Source organism: Oryzias latipes, chromosome 17, assembly GCF_053564925.1.
Source record: "Oryzias latipes strain Hd-rR chromosome 17, Olatipes_Hd-rR_3.1".
Taxonomy (NCBI): domain Eukaryota; kingdom Metazoa; phylum Chordata; class Actinopteri; order Beloniformes; family Adrianichthyidae; genus Oryzias; species Oryzias latipes.
The window spans coordinates 18,368,321-18,389,691 of NC_136253.1; the positions used below are offsets into that span (position 1 = coordinate 18,368,321).

The 21,371-nt window shown below is 38.4% G+C and overlaps 1 protein-coding gene across 6 annotated transcripts in view; it reads right to left on the reverse strand.

Moving 5' to 3' along the window:
* Window positions 1-21,371, reverse strand: part of kcnn1a (potassium intermediate/small conductance calcium-activated channel, subfamily N, member 1a) — a 97,211-nt gene that overhangs the window by 16,395 nt on the left and 59,445 nt on the right. For all 6 annotated transcript variants that reach the window (XM_078934817.1, XM_023964964.2, XM_078934818.1 and 3 more), the window contains exons 5-6: window positions 1,601-1,742; window positions 1,332-1,442 (exon numbers count right to left, since the gene is read on the reverse strand). In XM_078934817.1, the coding sequence (XP_078790943.1) occupies window positions 1,332-1,442; window positions 1,601-1,742 (253 nt within the window). The remainder of the gene's footprint in view (window positions 1-1,331; window positions 1,443-1,600; window positions 1,743-21,371) is intronic.

The following is a 21,371-nucleotide window of genomic DNA, read 5'->3' on the forward strand; positions in this document are numbered from 1 at the left end:
AGCTCTTCATCTTTTATTTCACACCTTTTATCATTTAGAGCAACATCTATTTTGAGCTGCAAGTCTCTCCCTTTCCATTTGTGGCCTTTGTGATTTCCTTCTAATATTAATGCATGTCACATCTCCAGGAAGATTTAATAGTAGAAGGAGGTAAAAAAAAAACCTCTCTTGTATTCTTATTCCAGGAAAAACTAGTTTGGATTGTACCATCAAGTTCTGACAAGTGTTTGCTGATAGAGTTTAGAATAAAGAACTTTAGTTTGAGGCTTTTAAAAAAGGTTGGGAAATCCTGTTATTGTTGGGAAATTATGACAGAATAGCGTTTGTCATTGTCCTGGTCATAAAAATTGACTATGAGATAGAAATTCTAAGCATGTTTAAAGTGTGATCAAGTTTTTCAACAGCTCTGATGGAAGCTGGATTCTTTTGGCTTACATTGGTTTCAACCATCTGTGATATTGCGCATGGAGAGAACACTTCATGGCATCATGTTAGAAAAAAGGTTAGACTCATCAATCAAGGAGATGGCACTGAAAAGCACAGGAAGGAATTTAAAATCCCACATGCAACAGGACACCCTTACACAACCTTCTTTTCTTGTGTCCCTTAGGCATTTTGGCATCCATTTTTAGAACATTTCCGCAGCTGAAGTGCTAAGACTACAGGTCAATCCCCATGGGATAAATCTCTCAATGCTAGTTCTCAAGGTTCATTAAACTCAACCTTTTTCCTTTAGACATCCTATGTGCTGAAGCGTTTGTCTGTTGGATAGATCTATCGTCTCTGGAATTCCTTTCGACGTATCTCATCTAAGGTGTCTTCTGGACATCATTAAATCTCCCTCCTAATTTCTTCATCTGCAACCTTGAACAGGTCCTGCCACTGATTGTTCTAAGAAAAGACTGTACTGGCTCTTGAATGAGGAGTAATATGCGTCTTCTGAAGACTATCATCCCTTCCAATTTTCGTTATTGTCGCCTTTGAGAAGACATTCAATGTTGGTATTTAAAGCAATTTACGTAATTATTGTGTATGAACTACGTAAAATACGAAAAAAATGCTTAATTCTCAACCGACCAAAAAATTTTAAGGACTCACAACAGAATTCACGCAAAGACCCATCAGTGGAGACCTTCGACGGATATCTATGCACATTGACCAAGGATAAACGCAAGAAACACTTATGAATTACGTATATCACGCATGTATCAAAAAAGAAAGACATTTCATACTTGGAAAATCTGCAAAATGTACGTAATGAGTGCGTGAACCTGCCCATAGGGAGAAACCAAAGGGTTTGGAAAGCTAGTCAGATCCGTCTGTTGACTCACTCGTTTGCAGAGTTGTGTGTCCATCATGAAGTTGTGGACATGCTTCTCAGCCTTGGTCAGCTCCAGCTTCCTGGCCACCACTGCGACGACCAGTGCAGTGCAACCAGCACCCTGTTGTACAAGCACAGTGACCAACACACAGCAACGTTTGGGTTCTCACCTTAAACAGAGCAGTGTTCAAACTACAGCATGAAAATAACATCAAAATGACGGCAAGGGAAAGGGAAACAGAAGACATCCCTTTAAGAATGAGACTGAGGGAACCCTACCATGATCCCTGTCAGCAGACAAACGCCTTTCCCACAGTACGTGTGTGGCACCATGTCCCCATACCCAATGGAGAGGAAGGTAATTGAGATGAGCCACATGGCTCCCAGGAAGTTACTGGTCACTTCCTGTTTGTCGTGATACCTGAAATGATAAAGATAAGCAGAGGTAGGAGGCACACTAAGAAAAGAAGAGACATTTTCTGGGACGTGTGCATGCTGATGAGTTTAGGTTGGTGTTGGTGGGAACCAAACAAGGGTGGTAGGTGGAGAAAATAAAAGATTATTGATTTCTTAAGAAGAAATCGTCAAGGTATAACCCATCTATTCTTAGATTTTCAGTCATTTCTATCTAAAAGGTTGTTTTGCTTTGGTCTTATTATGAATTTTATGAAATGACTTAATGGAAACTGGAAAATTTGATGTTTAGGAAAATAACTGGTGATGTGAATAGTGACTGGGATCATTCAAGTAATGGGTCTGAGGCACAATCAACAATATCTAGATGGAAATTGCAAATAGAATTAAAAAATATATTTAAAAAGTCAAAGAATCAGGTCATGTTTCTGCACATGACTGAATAAAGGGTCTGTGGGTCAAACGTGTTCTACATATTCCAACCCAACAGAAACAAAGCCCAACTGATACATTTCAATCAAAATACCGCCGATGCTTATTGCAGAGTTTATGCTGCTCCTTAAAAAAAAGTTTCGCAATAACAAGTCACCATTTCAAACAAGTTGCTTGCTGGAAACAGCTGACAACCATGCTTAAAATGTGAAGCCAAAGGCCGACAGACTGCATGGAGTAGCCTGAATTATACCAAAGCAAAGCCGGATGGAGGATGGCATCCTTTTGCACAAAGGCAAAAGTCCATTTGCAGAAGCAACTCTGCCTCGTCCACCCCCCAATTCCATCCCCCAACCAATGAGCTGTCTAGGAAGAGACATGAAGATGTACTTTGGATTTAAAGAACAAAGGTGCATTGAAAACATCTTGGTAGCATCAAGGGTGTCCAGCTCGATCCTTGGGGGCCAGCAACTCGTTTCATTTTCTAACGCTCTTTCTGCAACTTCAGGTGGACCAAGAATAAGAAGGTTGGCAGCCCTGAAGAACTAGAGGTGGACACCTTTGCAATTCATGTTCAGCTTAGCAGATCTGTTTTAGGGGAATCATCACTTTTAAGTGACTTTGAACAATCAAATCATCGTCAACAAGCATCATATCAGCCTCCATGAAAAACAAAAAAGCATACAAACTCCATGACGGAGGACTTTCAAATGGGAAAAGCCGACCTGGTGTGCTGGGAATGCTCTCTCCACTTTCTCCTCCAGGACAGTTCATGTTTTTTTTATTTTTTTCAAATCTTAATAAATAAGGAGTAGCACATTCATGCCTGAAACATTTCTTGAAACTCCTGATCGTGAAACTCATGTTCATGCCAATAATTCAATTATTAAAAAAATTACAACTCAGATTCTGACCAAAGTGTGGGGCGCTGTGTAAAAACAAATCCGGATAAAGTGGTCCTAAAGTTTAGAAAGCATAACCTTATAAAACATGGAAGACATGTCAGATGTTAAAAATAAGACAACTTAATTTTATTAAAAAATAATCTTTAAAATAAAGGTTAAATTATTCTTTTAAATGGTAAACTGAAATTCAGCTGTTCTTTTGGATGTGTTCAAACTATTTTACAAGAGGATTAGAGCCCTTCAACAGGTATACTTCTCAAATTTTCTCTGGACTAAAAGCAGGATTCTGATGGCACTGGAAAAAAACCCGCTGCATACTATCGTACCAAATGGAGGCCAACGGTTTTGAAAACCGAAATACAACAACTTAAAAGTAAAAGCTGAAAAACTGGTGTTAAACTAAAGACAAATTTAAAAAAAAAATAAAAAAAATAAAAACTTGTGCTTCTGTATGTCAAATATTACCTTTTATTTTTTTACAGCTTCAGATTTTCTTTATTTAGGTTTCAAACCTCAGATTTTAACTTTACATTTTTTTTTTTTAACTTTACATTTTTTTCTTTTTTCAGTTTCAAATCTGAAATTGTTTGGCCCCCTTCTGGAGGGCAGGGCTTAGATGAAGAACTAATCAGAATGGTGAGGGTGGGAGCTTCACACACAATGCATTCACTGAGCGGAAACTTGGACAATTACCGTACTACCAGAAACTTAAAACACTTACTATTTGATGGCGTCGGAGGGTCTGCCGAAAAACAGATGATGACTTTTTTGGGAAGAACAGCATACTGTTCACACGAAATGCCGCATTCAAATGTTTGATGGTTGAGGCAGGTTATTCAAAGATTTGGGCAGTTACGATTTCAAAATACAGTTTGAATTAGTTTTGAATGATGAATATGTGTCTATTGTGGCCACTTTTTTCACGACGACCACTTGAATAGTTTTTGTTTTAGTAGTAATCATCCAAATTTCCAATGTTGTGAATGCCTCAAGCCTAAAGCTCCCAACCTCATCATTCCTGTTAGTCCTTCATCTAAGCATCTAAAAGTGAAAATAACGATTTGAAAGGGGAAATTTGAGGTTTGAAACTTAAAAACAGAACATCTTAAACTGAAAAAATTTACATTTACTTTTTCAAAGTCTGTTTTTTGCTTTTTATTTATCTTACATTTAAAACCAGTTTTTCAGCTTTCCCTTTTTTTTCGGTTTTCAAAACTTTTTGTCCCGATTTGACACCATAATATACAAAGCAGGGACGGCTGTCAAACTTTTTGTGTTTTTTTTCCAAATGAAAGTTTCCGATGTACCACCAGAGATTCAAGCTGTTCGTTTAAGAACGAACTTCAAGCTGGTCGGATTCTGGTCTTCAGTTCAGAGGACGAAGATTCCTATCTAAACTTTCATATTTAGATTCCTCTGATCTTAGGTCAGGGTTCCTACAATGCTTCATTACAGATATAGCAGCATTGCTTGAGAGTCACTTAGCTTCTTCTCTACTTTAGGGGATTTTAAGCTTCATTTGTGAACTGAGTTCCCACATACATTTTGCGCATTTTCCACCTATATTTCAGTCTTTCATTATACATGCGTGATATACCTAATTCATAAGTGGAATTTGCGTTCGTCATTCATCATTATGCGTGATTTTTGCATGCATAAGCAAATTTGTGGCTTTTCCCATATGCCTAGTGGACTTTTCACACATGTACCACCGATGTATAACTTTTATATCGCACATAGAGCGCGCATATCACGCACATTAAAATTATGTAATCGACGCACAAATCACTACAGAATTGCACATAAATAGTGCAATAATCACGCACAGTTCTACGTTGTTCTACGTTGTTCTATGTTGATTAACGTGTTCTTTGGGTGGTTGATTCATGCTTCTTGCGTGGTTTTAACATGGTTCAGCTGTGATACATCTGTAAAATTGTCATGTGAAGACCACAACTTTCTCCCTTTTTCCACGTATATTCACATATGACCAATTTTCCCCCATGCAATATGCACAAAATGTACGTGGTGGCTGTGTAACATGGCATTTAGCCAACAGTGATTGAACCCCAGGATCAAGGATATCCAGTTAACGTTGGAAACCTCAAACTGGTAAAAAAAAAAAAAAAAAAACTGTTCATGAATCAAACTGGTCAAAAAAACTGTTCATGCATTAGTAAACTGTCTCATTTTTAATATTTGAGGTTTCCATGTTTTTTGTAGACAAAATTGATCTATACAGGAGGTTTATTTTGTTTTTAGTTGTACACAGACTCCCAACATGTCAGAACTGGAGTTGTAATTTGAGCATTTTGGTCTCACAGGAAGTTAGAAGTGTGTGATCGGTTGGCTTGAAGCTTTGTAAATGACATGCAGAGAAGCAGTCTGTGCAATCCCATGCAGGAATAAAAATATGTCTGCATCCTGCATGCTTCAGAGCCAGTATATTGAGAGCAAGGGTACGATGCTACAACCCAGTGTCCATTTATACGGAGAAGAATCAACACGGTGTCGCTAGGCAGAATGTGTGGGGACTGGACAGCTAAAAAGACAAATCTTTGTGTGCTTGACACTTTTTGACACCTCAGCACTGTTGCCTGACAGCTAACTAAATATCATCAAGAGACTTGTGTGTTGATTTTATGAATGCTTTTCTCAACAAGTGGATACATATGATAAAGGGAAAAACCTTTTCTGTGTCCTAAGACTGATTTTTCCTTCTTTGCCATTGGGTTTTATGCATTTCTGCGCCTTAACCATTTCACAGATATGTAAGAGAGTGGAAAACAACAGTAGAAGGAATTGCTCTCAATATACTGTGTTCAGTTTGGGAATAGCATGAAGAAGAGCTGGCACCACTTTCTCTCTATTCCAGGTCTGGATGTGTACAACGACAGGAGCTCCTTTTTCTTCCCCCGGTTACAGATGCAGAACATGTGGATCACTGCCTTTTTAATCCAATTATTTTATATTTGTTTTGTATGAAATAAAGTAACAATAAGAATACCTTTGAAGATTATCACAGAGTTGACTCTTCATTGAGCTGATCCAAAAAATGTGTGTTTCTAACAACCAGTGAACACTGAGCTTGGGATACAACCGACAGTCGTAAATATGAAGCAGCCACAGATTTTCTTTGGCGCATCCACACAACTTTATAAACTCTTACAAACTGTTATTATAAAGACAACAATCATCTATACCAAAACAAAAGTCCTGTAAAGAGTTGAAATCTTGATAAAGCGTTATGCCATAACTGATGAATAACGGTTAAAAATGCAAAAAATCTAATCAAAGGTCAGTGATACGTGAATTATTGGTTTGGGATATGACTAAAATGTAAATACGATTTATTAAAACTTGACCAAACTCTTCCTGTATCTCTTTTTTAAATAATGTATTTTTAGTACAAAAGGATGGTAGCTGAAGAAATTAAATTGAATATTTGTTTTGATGCCAAACTGGAATACGATTTTCAGATTTCTGTGGGTTTAGGTATGGGAGGAAAAAAAGTTAGAAAAATCGCAGCAGAACAGCTCTTCACTGTCCCATCATTGCCCCTACAACAAAAATGGGCATTAAAAAAAGGAAATCAAAGCTCTTTGTTGAATCTTTCCATTTTTGAAGTTCCTGGTCTATCAGCTGGTCTAACGTCTCATAGCAAGTGGAGATTGAAGTGGAGCTGCTAGACCCTAATGTTTGAAAATTACAAATCCGCATTTCTACTAAAACATCTCAAGCTCATTGTTTTACATGGAGGTCGAAGTGGAGCGACAAATATACTGTAGAAACTGTACTGAATGTGTTCCAAATGCACCAGTGGTCATTACCCAGAGGGGTAAGTAAGGGTGAAGTAGGTGAGACAAAGTACGGCGTATGGATTTTTCTTTTTTTTTCTTAACCACCCAGAATCCTGCACTCTAGCCTGTTACTGCCGTTCAAGTGAAAGTGCGCGCTCTCAGAGAGTCAAAGTAAAAACACGTTTTAAATTATTGATATTTGTCAAGTTTGGGGCTAACTCAGTGCATTTGTGTGTAGAAGTACCCTGCAATTAATTGTGTATGAATATTGATAAAATAATCCAGTATCAGACTAATTTCTTTCTTTACTCATCAGACTTCTTTTGTATTTTGGCTCTTCTCTTTGAAGATCATCTGTCTCCATCTCCTATCTTCACAATCCTCCTGGCTCACATCAGCCCCCTTGATCCTCCTCTCGACCTCTGTCCTGGTAGCTTCAACCTCAGTCTTTTTAGCTCTCAATCTGCTCCCTGCTTTCGTCTCCAAAACATCTAATATGATCTTTTCCTCTGATGGATTCATTCCTGATTTTACCCATCCTCGTCACTTGCTTTGCCTCCGGTCCCTTTCTCAGAGCCACACCTCTAAACCAACATGGCCGCCTCCACCACAGTCTTTACCCATTATGCAATCACAGTACATTTGAATGACTTAGTAAATCTTGCCCCTCACGCGTCTCATACATAAATTACTTTGGTGAATCCAAATGTGTAATAGAAAAAAAAATGAGGAAAGAAAAACTAATAAAGCTCAGCATGTGTTTTTCTTCTTAAACAGCAGCTGCTTTGCTTTCTATGTAAAGAAACTAAACAATCTGTGAACCAAGGCAACAGTGTTAACAGATTTAGCATCAATGTGCAGCTCCTTTGGTATGAGGTATGAAGTTTTCTGTCATGACGGTGTGTTTGCATTCACTGCATCAGAGTTTAGGGTTCCAGGATGCAGAAGAAACAACCTGACAAAGGCAGTGGGTGACCTTTTCTCTTAGAAACCCATCCACTCGTGCAGATTTTTTTTTTCACATAACAGCGATCTTAACATTGTTGTAGCACATTAGACCATACATGTGTCTGTCAGCTGGATAATTCTCCTTATAGTGGAGCCGGTTATTAAAATGATAAAATACACAACAAAATATCAACCTAACCGGCTCCTCTATTGGCACAAAGTATATAGATGCTTCTGTAGTATGGTATTTGTTAACCCTTGTGCTATCCTAGGCACGTTAACATTGGGAGTGGGATCATCTGGACCCCACACGACAGTGCGTTTACCCTTTTTCTTCAATGATTTGTGATCTTCACTGGTGTCTATGGATTACATGAAATCCTCTCCACCTTTATCCACCTTTGTTATGGTAGGGAGAACACGTCAATGGTCATTTTGACCCCATAGGATAGCACAAGAGTTAAAAGGGCCACAAAGGGTAGTTTGAGGCGATGATTTGACCTCTAAATTCCCCAAGTCAAATAAACAAATAAGTCAGACTAAGGGAAGTTCTGTCTCAAATCTTCAACTATAGGACCTGTTGAGAATGTTTTGGCAAGTGTTTGGGACCTCCAGCTGGAAGGTCTCTGGTTCAAGTCCTAGATGGATTAAACTTGGGTGGGAAATTAGTCTCAGCAGTGTTTGCCTTACCCTCGTTACTCCACCCTTGTGTGCAAGGCCCTTGATCCCAGTTGCTCCAGTGCTCTGGCTCACAGGGTCTATGGCCGTCATGGGCAACCCCCCCCGGCCCCAGGTAAAAATGCGAACAGAGCATCAGTGTTAAATTGAGTTTGCTCTCAAAACATTTCTCCACGGTATAAATGCATAAAAACAACAGTTCACGGCTGGATTGTGGTGATAAAGACATGCCTGATGGGTGTTAATATGTCTTCAGGTGTTATTTTTCAGTTGTTTTCCCTCTTAGAAATGATTTCCACATGTAAAAAACCACTGGAACATGTTTTAGGCTCATCAAATCTCTTTCCAAGTACTTAAAATAAACCAATGCTGCAAGTGCAGCAAAGGAAGACACATGCACGTCTCTTGAATCTGTAATTTGAAAATGATTAAAAAAAAGAAAACACACCAAATTGTTAATTTTATAGGGAAAAAATCTACATATTGCAGACTACAGAGCTGCTCTCTGAAGGAATGCACTAAACAAAGTTTACCATAAAACCACTGCTGATTAAGAACTCAGAGGTTTTTATTAAAAAAATCTGCTTCCATCTTTAGCTTTTATGGTTGTGCTCTAGTTTAGTAAACTTTGAGTGCTGAGGGGTCTCACAGAGACCCTTTATTTAAAATCAAAAATGGGGAGGGGTGGTCATTAAGGGTGTTTTGCAGCAGTTCTAATGCTGACTGGGTTTTTAAATAGATTCTCAACAGGATTTGCACAAATCTGCCTGTGACACTTTAGAGATTTAAAAAAACCCAAAAACTTTGACATGAAACATTTGACTGTCAGTGCACATGTAGCTAGAGATGCTACAGAAAAAACTTTGCCACTTTTCTCTACATGTGGCACATCTAACCTTTAAAATGCACCTTTAGAAAAAAAAACAGAAAAACAATCCCACTCCACCTCCACTTATACTCCACTCCATCCTTTCCTATTTTTTGTTTGTTTTTGGTTTGTGCCCACGGCACCAAAGCTGTGCTTTTTATCTCAACTTTCCTACATTTTAGGCTTTTACAAATGTCTTTTCATATTTTCTACTTTTTTAAGTCCAGTCAGTTCTTGCACTGTATTTGCAACTGTAAAACATTTATGATAATCCCTTCTGTCATTTTGAGGGATTTACTGCCTAAATAATGTAATGTGTGGAGTGTGGAGAAACGTGTGTTTTTTAAAACTCAACACTCAGCGCTGCTGTCTCAGGTACACCATAAAAACAGAAAATGATCTGCTTTATGTGAAGCTACTTAATTTCAGCAATCCACATATTGATGGTATTTGAATGTACACTCACCAGCCACTTTTATTAGGCACGCTTGCCCAAATGCAAATTTTTGATCAGCCAATCACATGGCAGCAACTCAATGCATGCATAGTCAAGACGACCTGCTGAAATTCAAACCGAGCATCAAAATAGGGAATAAAGGTGATTGAAGTGACTTTGATTGTGATTGTTGGTGCCAGACGAGCTGGTCTGAGTTTTCAGAAATTGCTGATCTACTGGGACTTTCACCCACAACCTCTCTAGGGTTAACAGAGAATGGTCCAAAAAGAGAAAATATCCAGTGAGCGGCAGAAATGGCTTCTTGATGCCAGGTCAGAGGAGAACAACCAGACTGGTTTCAGCAGAAATGCAACAGTAGTACAAATAACCACTGGTTACAACCAAGGTCTGCAGAAGAGCATCTCTGAACAAACAACATCTCCAACCTTGAGGCAGAAGACCAAACACCGGGTGTCACTCATGTTAGCTTAAAATAGGAAACTGAAGCAACAATTCACACAAGTTCACCAAAATTGGACTTTAGAAGATTGGAAAAACATTGTCTGGTCTGATGAGTCTCCATTTCTGCTGCCATATTCTTATAGTAGGGTAAGAATTTGGCATCAACAACATGAAAGCATGGATCCATCCTACCTTGTATCAATGGTTCAGGCTGCTGTTGGTAATGTCATGGTGTAGGGGATATTTTCTTGGCACACTTTGGGTTCATTAGTACCAGTTGAGCATGATTACAATGCCACAGCCTACTTGGGTCTTGTTGCTGACCATGTCCATCCCTCTATGACCATAGTGTACCAATCTTCTGATGCCTACTTGTCAAAAAGCTGGAATCATCTCAGACTGGTTTCTTGAACATGACAATGAGTTCACTGGACTCAAATGGCTTCCACAGTCACCCAATAGAACACCTTTGAGATGTGGTGAAACAGGAGATTGGCAACATGGATGTGCAGCCGACAAATCTGCATTAACAGCGTGATGCTATCATGACAATGTGAACTAAACTATGACGAAACTTTCCAGCACCTTGTTGAATCGATGCCACCAGGGAGTAAGGCAGTTCTGAAGGCAAAAGGGTTCAAACCTGGCACTAGCAAGGTGTACTGTTTAAAGTGGCCAGTGAGTGTATACTTTATGTGTATGCGGTTGCACATTTTGCGAGGAGCCATGGATTCTGAAAGCTATAAAAAGGTTTTAGAGCAAAATTAACTTCCTTTCTAGATGGGATCTATTTTAGGCAAGACCTGAATATTAAAACATCATGGCTTTAAACAGTTTAGTGTACTAACTTAGAATGCCATTCAGTTAATTCACCTTTACCCTGCTAAGCTTCCCAAATCAGGCATGGCCAAAGCCACCCAATTTTTTGAAAATCGTTGGCATGGTCTTGAATGTAGATGGTAGGAGGCAGTCAGTCAGGCGGGGATGACTGACTGACTTGTAATGAAATTTCCAATTTTTTTTCCCAACACGTACAAAATCAGGCGACAGCTGGGTGGCCACAGGGCAGCGGCAGCTGGATAAATGTCTCCGGACAGGGCCATCCATATCAAGTGCGGCCATCAGTTGACAGCACTTGGGGTATATAAAAAGCGGGCCATTATGCACCAGTGGTCATTAGCAACTCAGATTTTGAGTACACATTATAAACTTGTCAATTTAGAAATTTTTAGACAAAATGCCTGCCAAGAACCCCAGCAAGGGCAAGCCCCGCACCCAATAACACAAAGGTCCAAGCGGTCCAATCACAGCAGGAGTCTTCATCAAATGAAGAGTCTGAGCAGGCCTCGTGGCAGATGCAAGGGACGTGCATTCTTCACATGGTGAAGAGGAGCCTGATTTTGGGTACAAGATGGTCTTCTTCTTTGAAGATAGGCCCCATTTCTACAACCTTACCCACGCATGATTCCAGAACAAGTGGCCAGGATGGCCAGATTAAGGTCAGGTCATCACTGGGCCTCTGGCCCATCTCAACAGCCCACACTGCTGCCTTAAGATTTTTAACAATCGGACGGTGGCAGTGGGATGGCAGCACGGGGGCAAGGAGGTGGCTGGAGGGTGGCAGTCTGAAATTATCATCAGACGATTTTGGGGACTTTGGAGAACCTCCTATAAGCCAATAATGGTGCTGCTGGCTTATTGCCAACCCCTGTCACTGGACTGCCACCACATGACCTTCAAATGTGCCCAGGCGGCCACTGACCGGTGTCAAAAAATCATCCGTACGCCGTCAAATTCTAACTTCTTAAATCCTCTGGGGCCGCCATGGCCGTGTAAAAAAATGCAACTGCCACCTCCTGATTAAAAATGCTTCCACGCAGCCACCGGCCAAATTTGCTGAAAAACTTCCATTTAAGTTGCAGCACGGTGGCATTTTGAGATTTGTGGCCGTAGTCTTAGCAGTATCAGTCTGTTTTGTTTAGCATGTTGCAACCAAAGTTGGGAGTTGCAGGTATTTGGAATGCTCTGATGTGGCTAACGTGGCTAATATGACTAAACAAGTTTTGACTTACTATGAACACAGTTAATAAGGTCGTAATGACGGACTTATCTCGGTCTCTTTTGTCTTGCTTATTGCGGCTTATAAATTGTTGCGCCTTAAATAGACAAAAGTTCGAAAATAGACCATTTATCAATGGTACGACTTATAATCCTATAGTGCAGAAAATACGGCATTTGAAAATGCTACTCTTCACTTGTGAGGAATGCAGCACTTTTAAATAAACTTTGTATCCCCACTTTTTAATAAAAACTATGCACCAAGAAGTTGTCAGGACTGTTGTCAGGTTCAGGACTGAACCTCAAAGTGTACCATGAAGGCATCACAACAGTCTCAAACAATAGATTCTGAGACAAATTGTTGCACACAGCATTTTTTGGCTGTCAAGCTAAAGTTGAAGCTGCACTGGTGTGTGCTCCTCCGGTGAACATTACCAGCTGTGCAGATGTCAGAACCACACAGCGTTGACGTCTAATGAAAATTTAAGTGAAGACCAAACCCCCCACCCCATGAAAACCTTCTGTGTGATAAAAAAAAAAGAATTTTCTGTGGCAAAGACTTCCAAATCTGTTTTCGTGCTAAAATGAGATTAGCTGTTGTGTCGCTTCTTCTAAAAATGTGAGTTTTTTAAAAAATAAATAAATAACAGGCCAGAATAGCCAAAAATTTAAATAGCTGTTCGGTTATGAGAATGAGGATCCAGAAAGGCAGGCGAGCCATGCATGCACATTTTGTAACTACGCTTGTGCTATCTGCACATAAGAAAAAAAAAAGCAAAGGATGGGAAAAAGGAGGGAGATGATAAAGTGCAGAGCGTGTCATGTCATATGGGTGCAGCAGGAAATCTGCAAAGCATCAGTCAGGAGTTAAACAGAAAGAAGATGGAGCTTTTTGGGAATACAGGCAAAAAAAAGGCCTAGTTAATGAGCTTAGCTGAGGTAGGTTAGCTCTTATGATGAAAAGGGAGAGGAGGGGAGGACCATTAAGTCTCATCTCCATGCTTCTTCAAGCTCCAGTCTCTCTCTGCTCGACAGTACAAACACCTTTCAACCCCCCCATTCAGGCTTTTTCCAGGTGGGCTCCGTGCTGGTCCAATCTCACACTGTACCGCTCTCAGATTCAGTCAGGAGCGCGCTCAGTGTGACAAACTGCACTTCAGGAAACAAGCACCTCTATTTTTAATTTTTTCTTCAAAAGATGGAATTGAAGAGTAAACATGAAAACTTAAATGTTGTTTTGATGTTTACTAAAAGTGCTGTAGAGGTGTTCGGAGGGGGCAGCATGGATGAAACAAAGATGCGTGATTTAACAGTATGACATATACAAGTCCTGTGCTACAAAAGTCTTTTTAAAACAATGATTTTATCCACCTTTATCCAGAAAAAGCAGAAAACATGTCTGTACCATGACACCATCCACTCTGACCTGAGTGACCACCACCACTCACAAGATGATGCACCATTTCTCAGTTTTTCAGCAGAAATCAAAATCCTTTTGAGCACCAAAACGTCGTTCATTTGCAAAGGGGAGACACGTAATGAGATGTGCTAACACGAAGAGCAGAAAGCCTGTCGCTCCTCATCTGCAGCTAAGAGAACACATGGATCTATCATAATTACATAAAGAGGGTAGAATGAGAGAAAACAAGAACGGATTTGTCCTCTGACACATGAAGGAGACTTGAAGGAGTTTCTGTCTGCCTCCTCCACCGTGTCCTCCTGTCGGACACACAGCAGTCAGCGACGAGGCGCTTGCTTCAAAGTGCCGCTCGCACGACTCGCCTCTCTAAGCTACTTAAAATCTGTTTCCTGAGCACACGAAGGGTGCTGCTGTCTCGCCAAATGAAGCCATTACCTGATTCTGCTTCAGCTTACAGAGTTTGGAAAGGATTATCAGGTCATTTGCTAACCCCCCCCCCCAACACACACACCCCTTACCACCCAGCCACCCTCCTATCCCACTCAGTGCAGCAGTGGCGCCAGCTCAGTGAAAAAAAAAAGATTAGTTGGTTTTTTCCACGGCTGGAGAACGAGGACTCACATGGTATCCCTATGGAGCAGCATAGTGGGGAAATAGAAAGTACAACAAAACATTATACAAACACACACACACACATGCACACACACTCACTCACAGGCCCACATGTGCATGCTGGCATCCATTCGTAGTAACCCAAAGACTTTACACAGTTCTGCCCGTTGCAGAGTGAATTAACAAATAGCATGCATCGCTCACTGAAAGTGTGTGTCAGAACCTGCAATAGTGTGTTTGTGTGTAGTCAAACCCCTCTCTACTGTGTTATACTCAACTGACATTTAAATCTTCCACTAATGTCTGCATTTCTGAACTGAACTTACAACCAAGGTGCAGGGTTACACATGGAGAGCAGAATTAGGCTGAAAATGTATAGAAAAATTAATATTAAATATTGGAAGGGATGTTTTGTGTTTGCGGGGGGTTTACACCAGTGCTCAGGATATTTCTTTCATTTTTAGTTATTAGGGGAGTTAAGAAAGGTTTTAACACATTTATAGATGGAGCCACAGGGAATAAAGTTTTGATCATTTTAAGAAAAAACAATTATAAAGTTGATTAAGGTAATGCTGTTTTGGGAAATGTACATGGCCTTGAAGCAAATAGGTTTATGCAAACCAGGTCCCACCAAATGTGAAAGCAGACAAATGCATTATAGGAAGGATCATGTGTGGTCCCATAGTAAGGGTCTCTAAAGTTGAGCACAGCTCGACCTACTTTTTTAGATATCGCATGAGCGTCGAAAAAATGTAAACAGGAAACATGGCCAGAACAACCTCTCGCATTGAATTTGTGTCTTTTTTCTTTAAGGGTGGGTAAGTAAGTGAATTTTTTGTTTTTTAATAAATTTCTGAAAGGTATATAAATTGGCTTTTTTAGGCTATTTTTTTCTGTAGGAGTGTTACAGTTTAATGTCTTAACAATTTTAATATTTAAAAACTTTAACATGCCCATTTCTAGTATTTTGCATTTTCAATAGATTCTATTGGAAATGAATGAGCTCAGTTGGAATAAATAAATAAATACTAAATTAAAAAACAAATTACTATATTTCAAATACATAAATATGAGTTGAGTAAAATAAATATATGATTTTGATCAATGACATTTTTTTTATATGTATAAAATATAAATACATAAAAAATATAAAGAAATAAATAAGCTTGGAGGATGCTCCTCTTCACAGCTAGTGGGGCCACTCCAACTGTTTACAATGGTTTTGAATGGAATGGCATCTTGTTCAGGGTCAGTTCCTGCACTCCAGTGTTTACATGAAGTAGAACTTAACACTAAATGTCATCGCACCATCACGACACAGAGTAAGAAGTGCCGCAAACCGAGGTTATACCGATATTCCTAATTTTTTGTTTTTCTACTTTGTAACTTTTAAAGCTTTTGCCAGGATGATGAAAATAATGGGGCTGATCAGATTAGCTCCAGGTCAGTAGAAATCAATGTAAATCTATCCTTGGTGTGTTGAGATAGGTTGTGTGAAAAGCACAATAAAAATGTAAGAAAGGAAATAGTTTTGCCCAGTCATATAAACGCAACTGGAACACAGATAAACTATTTGTTTTTAGATTAGACTGATAGATAATATGAGATTTAAACCTAATTATTCTATGACTGAGTAGAGATATTGTTCATAACTTATTATGCCAAGGTTAACAGTAAAAAAGTGAAACTAAATAATTTTACATCTTTTTTCTTTACATTATTTAATATGCAAAAAATAGTCCAGCTTATTTTTTTAATTGATATTTTGCAAAGTTATTAAAGTCATTAAAATAATGCTTACATTGCAAAAACAGCCCCCCTATAAAAAATACAAAAGTCTTACCTAATTGGCAGATTTTCTTTAAATAAGCAAAAATATCTGCCAATGTGGCGAGAAAAATGGTCTCACTGAGAATTCTTATTTGAAGAAAAAAATTACAAGTCACAAGGAAATGTTCCTAAACTGGGATACATTTTGCTATAGAAAAACTTTCTTGATAAGATTAGTTTTCTTGTTAGAAAGAAAACAGAACTTTTTTTTTAAGCAATGGTCTTTGCAGTGTATTTAACATTTTCAGCCAAATTGTTGCTCCGTATTTACTTCTTCTTCCACTTTCGGCTTCTCCCATCAGGGGTCGCCACAGCGAACAAGTCGCATGGTAAATTTGGCAATGTTTTACGCCGGATGCCCTTCCTGACGCAACCTTCTCAAACCGGATTTACTGGCACTTTAAAATTTAAAGGTCTGCCAAAATGGTGAGCTGTGTACTATTTTGACTCAGGGATGACACATCTGTCAACCTCTCTGAGGTCAGGAAGATGGGGGGAACCCCTGTAGGTGAGCTGGCATGCTAAAAAATATTTGCCAGCTAAACTAAATTATTCTCTATGATGAGATTAGACTTGGAGAAGTGGTTTTAAGTGTTTTTTTTCAAAAACAATCTTTAGGGAGGTACGATCAAACATCAACCCGAAGCATAAGTCAAGCAGTGGCAAATAAAAATGCACAAATGCTTACTAGCAGGATGCTAATCCTTGCGTACCAAAGATATAAATTTAGGCTATATCTACATTTGAGCATGTTACAAACAAGTTCTAGAGCTACTGTGAACGCAGTTGATAAAGTCTGACTGACTGACTCATCTCTGACTCCTTTACTCCCTTAATGCACCTCATATATGACATAAGTTTGAAATTAAACCATTCATTAACGGTGCGTCATATAACCTGGAGCACCCTATAGAAAATACAATGTATGAGAGGATCTTTAAATAATGATTTAACTAAAAAACAATGTTGCTCCTACTTTTAGATACTTGTCCATTGGAAAACCACTAAATCAAAAGCTTATTTGTATGGTATTGATTTCACTTAATTCAAAAAGACTTTGGAAAGGGAACATCTTGGCACTAAAAGGAAAACTGCTCAGCGTTTCTTTGCCCCACATCTCAGACCACATTTAGCCTGAAAATAGCATCAGACCGGGCGGCAGCAGCTCCTTTCTTAAACACAAATCCTAAGAAAAAATGAATAAATTAGCAACATAGTTGACTTGGAATCACCCCTAATTAGTGTTACACTGATGCTCAGTGAAATTAGGGCTATGATTGCATTCAAATGGATGTTACTTGGATGAATGACAGGAGTGGAAGATGTTTATGTGTTCAAACGTTTGCAGTTTTGTTGTTGTTGTTAGTCTGTGATTTAAGCTGTAATGTTTTTTCTACACCAGTCCAGTTGATTTATGGAAGTTTGCATCAGAGCCTCTTTCACTCTGAAATCCCCTCAACAGTTTTCATAAAGTTCAGAGGAGCCCAATGCAGCCTCAAATTCAACCCTGATTCTAATAAACAGGTGTAAGGTAGGGCTATTAACAGACTGAAAATAAAGGAAATGTTCTTTTTTGTGTTTATCTACTTCCTGTTGAGTCAACTATGTAGTAAAACAATCAGTGGCTCACTGTGGGACTCAACTCATTTACTATTGTTTGTTGAAACACGCTGGATGTTACTTTTCCTTCATTTACCTTCTAAAAACAAGTTTATCTGTAAAACTACATAAATGATGTAACTGTGAGCTCAAATGTTGTCAGATTTTTCTTGTATCTCCTAATTCATGAAGAATCAAATAAAGAATATTTTCAAACATTGAAAATGAGCATGTGGATATTTGGGGGGAAAATATCCTCATTTAGTACAACTGGCTCAAAATTCCAATAAAGCACCACAACTACTGCATGAAAATAAAGAAATACCTGCAAACATAAAAAATATATATTCCTTTGTGTTTTAGCTTTACCAGGCCAGTGAGCTAAAATTTACAAATAGGTTCTGATTAGATGCAGCATGTAGGTATGCAACTTATGTTAGATGCTCCACTAATTATTACCACTTAAATGTAGTATTTTTCCTTTTTTTTAAAAGTCTTCTCCAATAGTTACTGTCATATATTAATGGTTTTTTTTTCCAGATCAGCAAATAGACTAAATGGGCACCCTTAAGACTTTATATTCATCAGCAGGGAGTGACTTTGTGGCAGTTTGTTTTTTTAAATAAGCATAGAGTCCAATTGGCTCAGACTTTAGTGCTGATGTGTGCAGCAGAGGGGAGGGAAAGTTATGGGGGCAGCTCTCACAGGTCAGAACTCTGTCTCCGCCTCTAGTCATCAGCGGGAATCATCTCCAGATTTCTGAACACACTATATCTCCACGCAACCACAGCGCTCAGTTTTTGGATGCCACACACCTGACTCTCATGTGCACTCACTCACAGTGTTTAAGCACTGCATTGAGCCTCACTCAGAGCGAAGTATTGTTTGTGTTTGTCTCTGCCTTCATTACCAAGCATTATTTCTGGACCGAATCTTCTGATTTTCTGACCCTGCTTTGTCTCTCAGTTTGGTTGCCGCCTGCCCCAAATCTCGCCTGAATCCTGACTGCCCGTGTCTCTTTTCTGATGCTCCCATGCTTGTTATTGACTCCTGCCTGCCTGACCCTGATTTAGCTTTGTGGACTTGTAGCTGAGCTAATAAACCTGCTGCATTTGGAACCAGCCTTCTGCCTGTTTTGTGAAAGCAACATTTCTGAATGGGCTTTATTTGCTGTCAACAGCAATTACATGCAAGGCTTCAATGGAGAAAAATGTTCTCTTATGTACCAGCACCGTAATAAAATAAACTCCAAATTTAAAGTCTTAAGGCCAGTTAAGAAGATGCAAGAGTTTGCTGGTTCTAAACAACGTTCTAAATGGAGCTTCAAAATGTAAAAAGAAGAGCAACAGGACAATTTTTCATCAAAAATAGCAACATTTTGAATTGCAAACTGTCAAAATTACATTGAATGGTATTTTCTGATAAGTAATCGTGTTGTTATGGTCACTTGATGGCAAAGGCCTTAAAAGGTCTATTTTTTTGAATGTGTCAGGATTCTTGAGCAGTTTTAGCAATGGCCTTTCACTGCTGAGGTTGGAAGCAGTAATACTGTAGTTTTGCATTTTTTAAAAGATCCTAATGCTACGTTCACACCACCGTTGGCACCCCACGTTCAAGCGGCCACCTCCAATGAAAAGTCTATGTAAATGCTCAAAACTAGCACTCACGCGTCACTGTGAAAGTTTCAAAGTCAGTTTTAGGCTTTACGTAAAACATGTGGGGCCATTGAACGACTGTTGAAATCTTAAACCAGTAAACTTTGAGCAATCAGGGACTTGCATTTGTCATTTTTGTTTGGGTAGCACCCTTTTTAATTCATTAAAGTACAAACCGTTTGTATAATTTAACAAATAATTTGTGCTATGGTCCTAAACTTTTGATTACCTAATGTATTAATTCAACTGTCTGCCCAAAATGTTTGGACTTTTGTTTCCATTTCTTATTTTTACCATTTGAAGCTCTTCCTAAAACCTTGTAAAAATGTAGCCGTTCCAAATACAAATTCGGGCAATTTCTTAACTGGTCGTAGGATTTTGATCAGGCGTGTATATGTCTATGTCTTATGTGTTAAGCAAAATAATGAGTATTGGAACTGGTATATTGTTCATTGTTTGTGTCAAATGTTTACTTTTTTCTACATCTTAGTCTAATTTTGATCCCCCCATTACCAGTAAGTCCGGACAGATCCACCAAAGCATTAACGTTGATCTTTTTTATATTTATATGTGCACATTTGCTTGGTTTGTGGTTCTTGATGTAACTGAAGCTTCCTATTGATTTGTTTACTTTGATAAAGGCCATGTCACAGACCACTATGTGCATTTTATGAGTTTTCAACCAATGAAATTTTAGTCTTTTATGATTCATGCGTGATTTACGTAATTCGCAAGTGTTTCTGCATTTGTCATTTATCAGTGTGAGCAGATGTCCGTCGAGGGTTTAGGCAGATTGGTTTTTACGTAAATTCGGTTTTGAGCTGTTAAAAGTTTTGGTTAGTTGAGAACTATGCAATTTATGTGAATTTGACTTGGTTTATACACAAATTATTAATAAATCTTAAGCAATTAGTTCATGTTGATTTACATGTTCTTTGTGTGGTTCATTTGTACTTCATTTTTTCATTTCTGATACATCTGAAATTTTTAAGTAAAGGCCACAACTTTACTCACTTTTTTCACATACGTATGTATGTATGTATGTATGTATGTATGTATGTATGTATGTATGTATGTATGTATGTATGTATGTATGTATGTATGTATGTATGTATGTATGTATGTATGTATGTATGTATGTATGTATGTATGTATGTATGTATGTATGTATGTATGTATGTATGTATGTATGTATGTATGTATGTATGTATGTATGTATGTATGTATGTATGTATGTATGTATGTATGTATGTATGACCAATTTTCATCCATGCAATATGCACCACACGTACGTAGTGGCTGTGTGAAATGCCCTTTACATTATCATTGTTTGTATCAGTGTATAATCACTGTAAATTGAGAATTGCCATTACTAGTTATTTTGTGTTACAACCCAAATTTTTGTATTCGGACAACTGAAGGGCTCCTTTTTTTTCTTTCTAATTCGATTCAATGAAGGTCTTTTTCCTTTTTCACAGAGATTTTTTTCATTTTCTATTAATCTTATAATCTTTTGCACTGAAGACAATGAAATTAGCAAATCTTGTCTACTTGAAAATTGAAGATCATTGTTGTATTTGAGTATTGCACAATCTTTTCATGCACTCTCACAGATTGGAGAGTCCTCGCCCATCTTTACATTTGAAAGATTCTCACTTTTACAGCTAATTATGTTGTAGACTCGACATTAAATACCTCAATTAGCTCATAGATCATTTCATGGCCACATTTTTTTCAATTTTTTGGTTTTGATTGCTATTTATTGCCTCAATGTCAACTATTTTAAAACCTGCAGACTCCAAATGAAATAAAAATAGGTAATTTAACCAAAAAAAGTGTGGCATTTCTCAGTTTATTGTAAAGTTTATGTATTTTGCTGTAACTAAAAACGTGATAAATTGTGTGATTTTTGATGGTTGTTTTATTTTCTAAA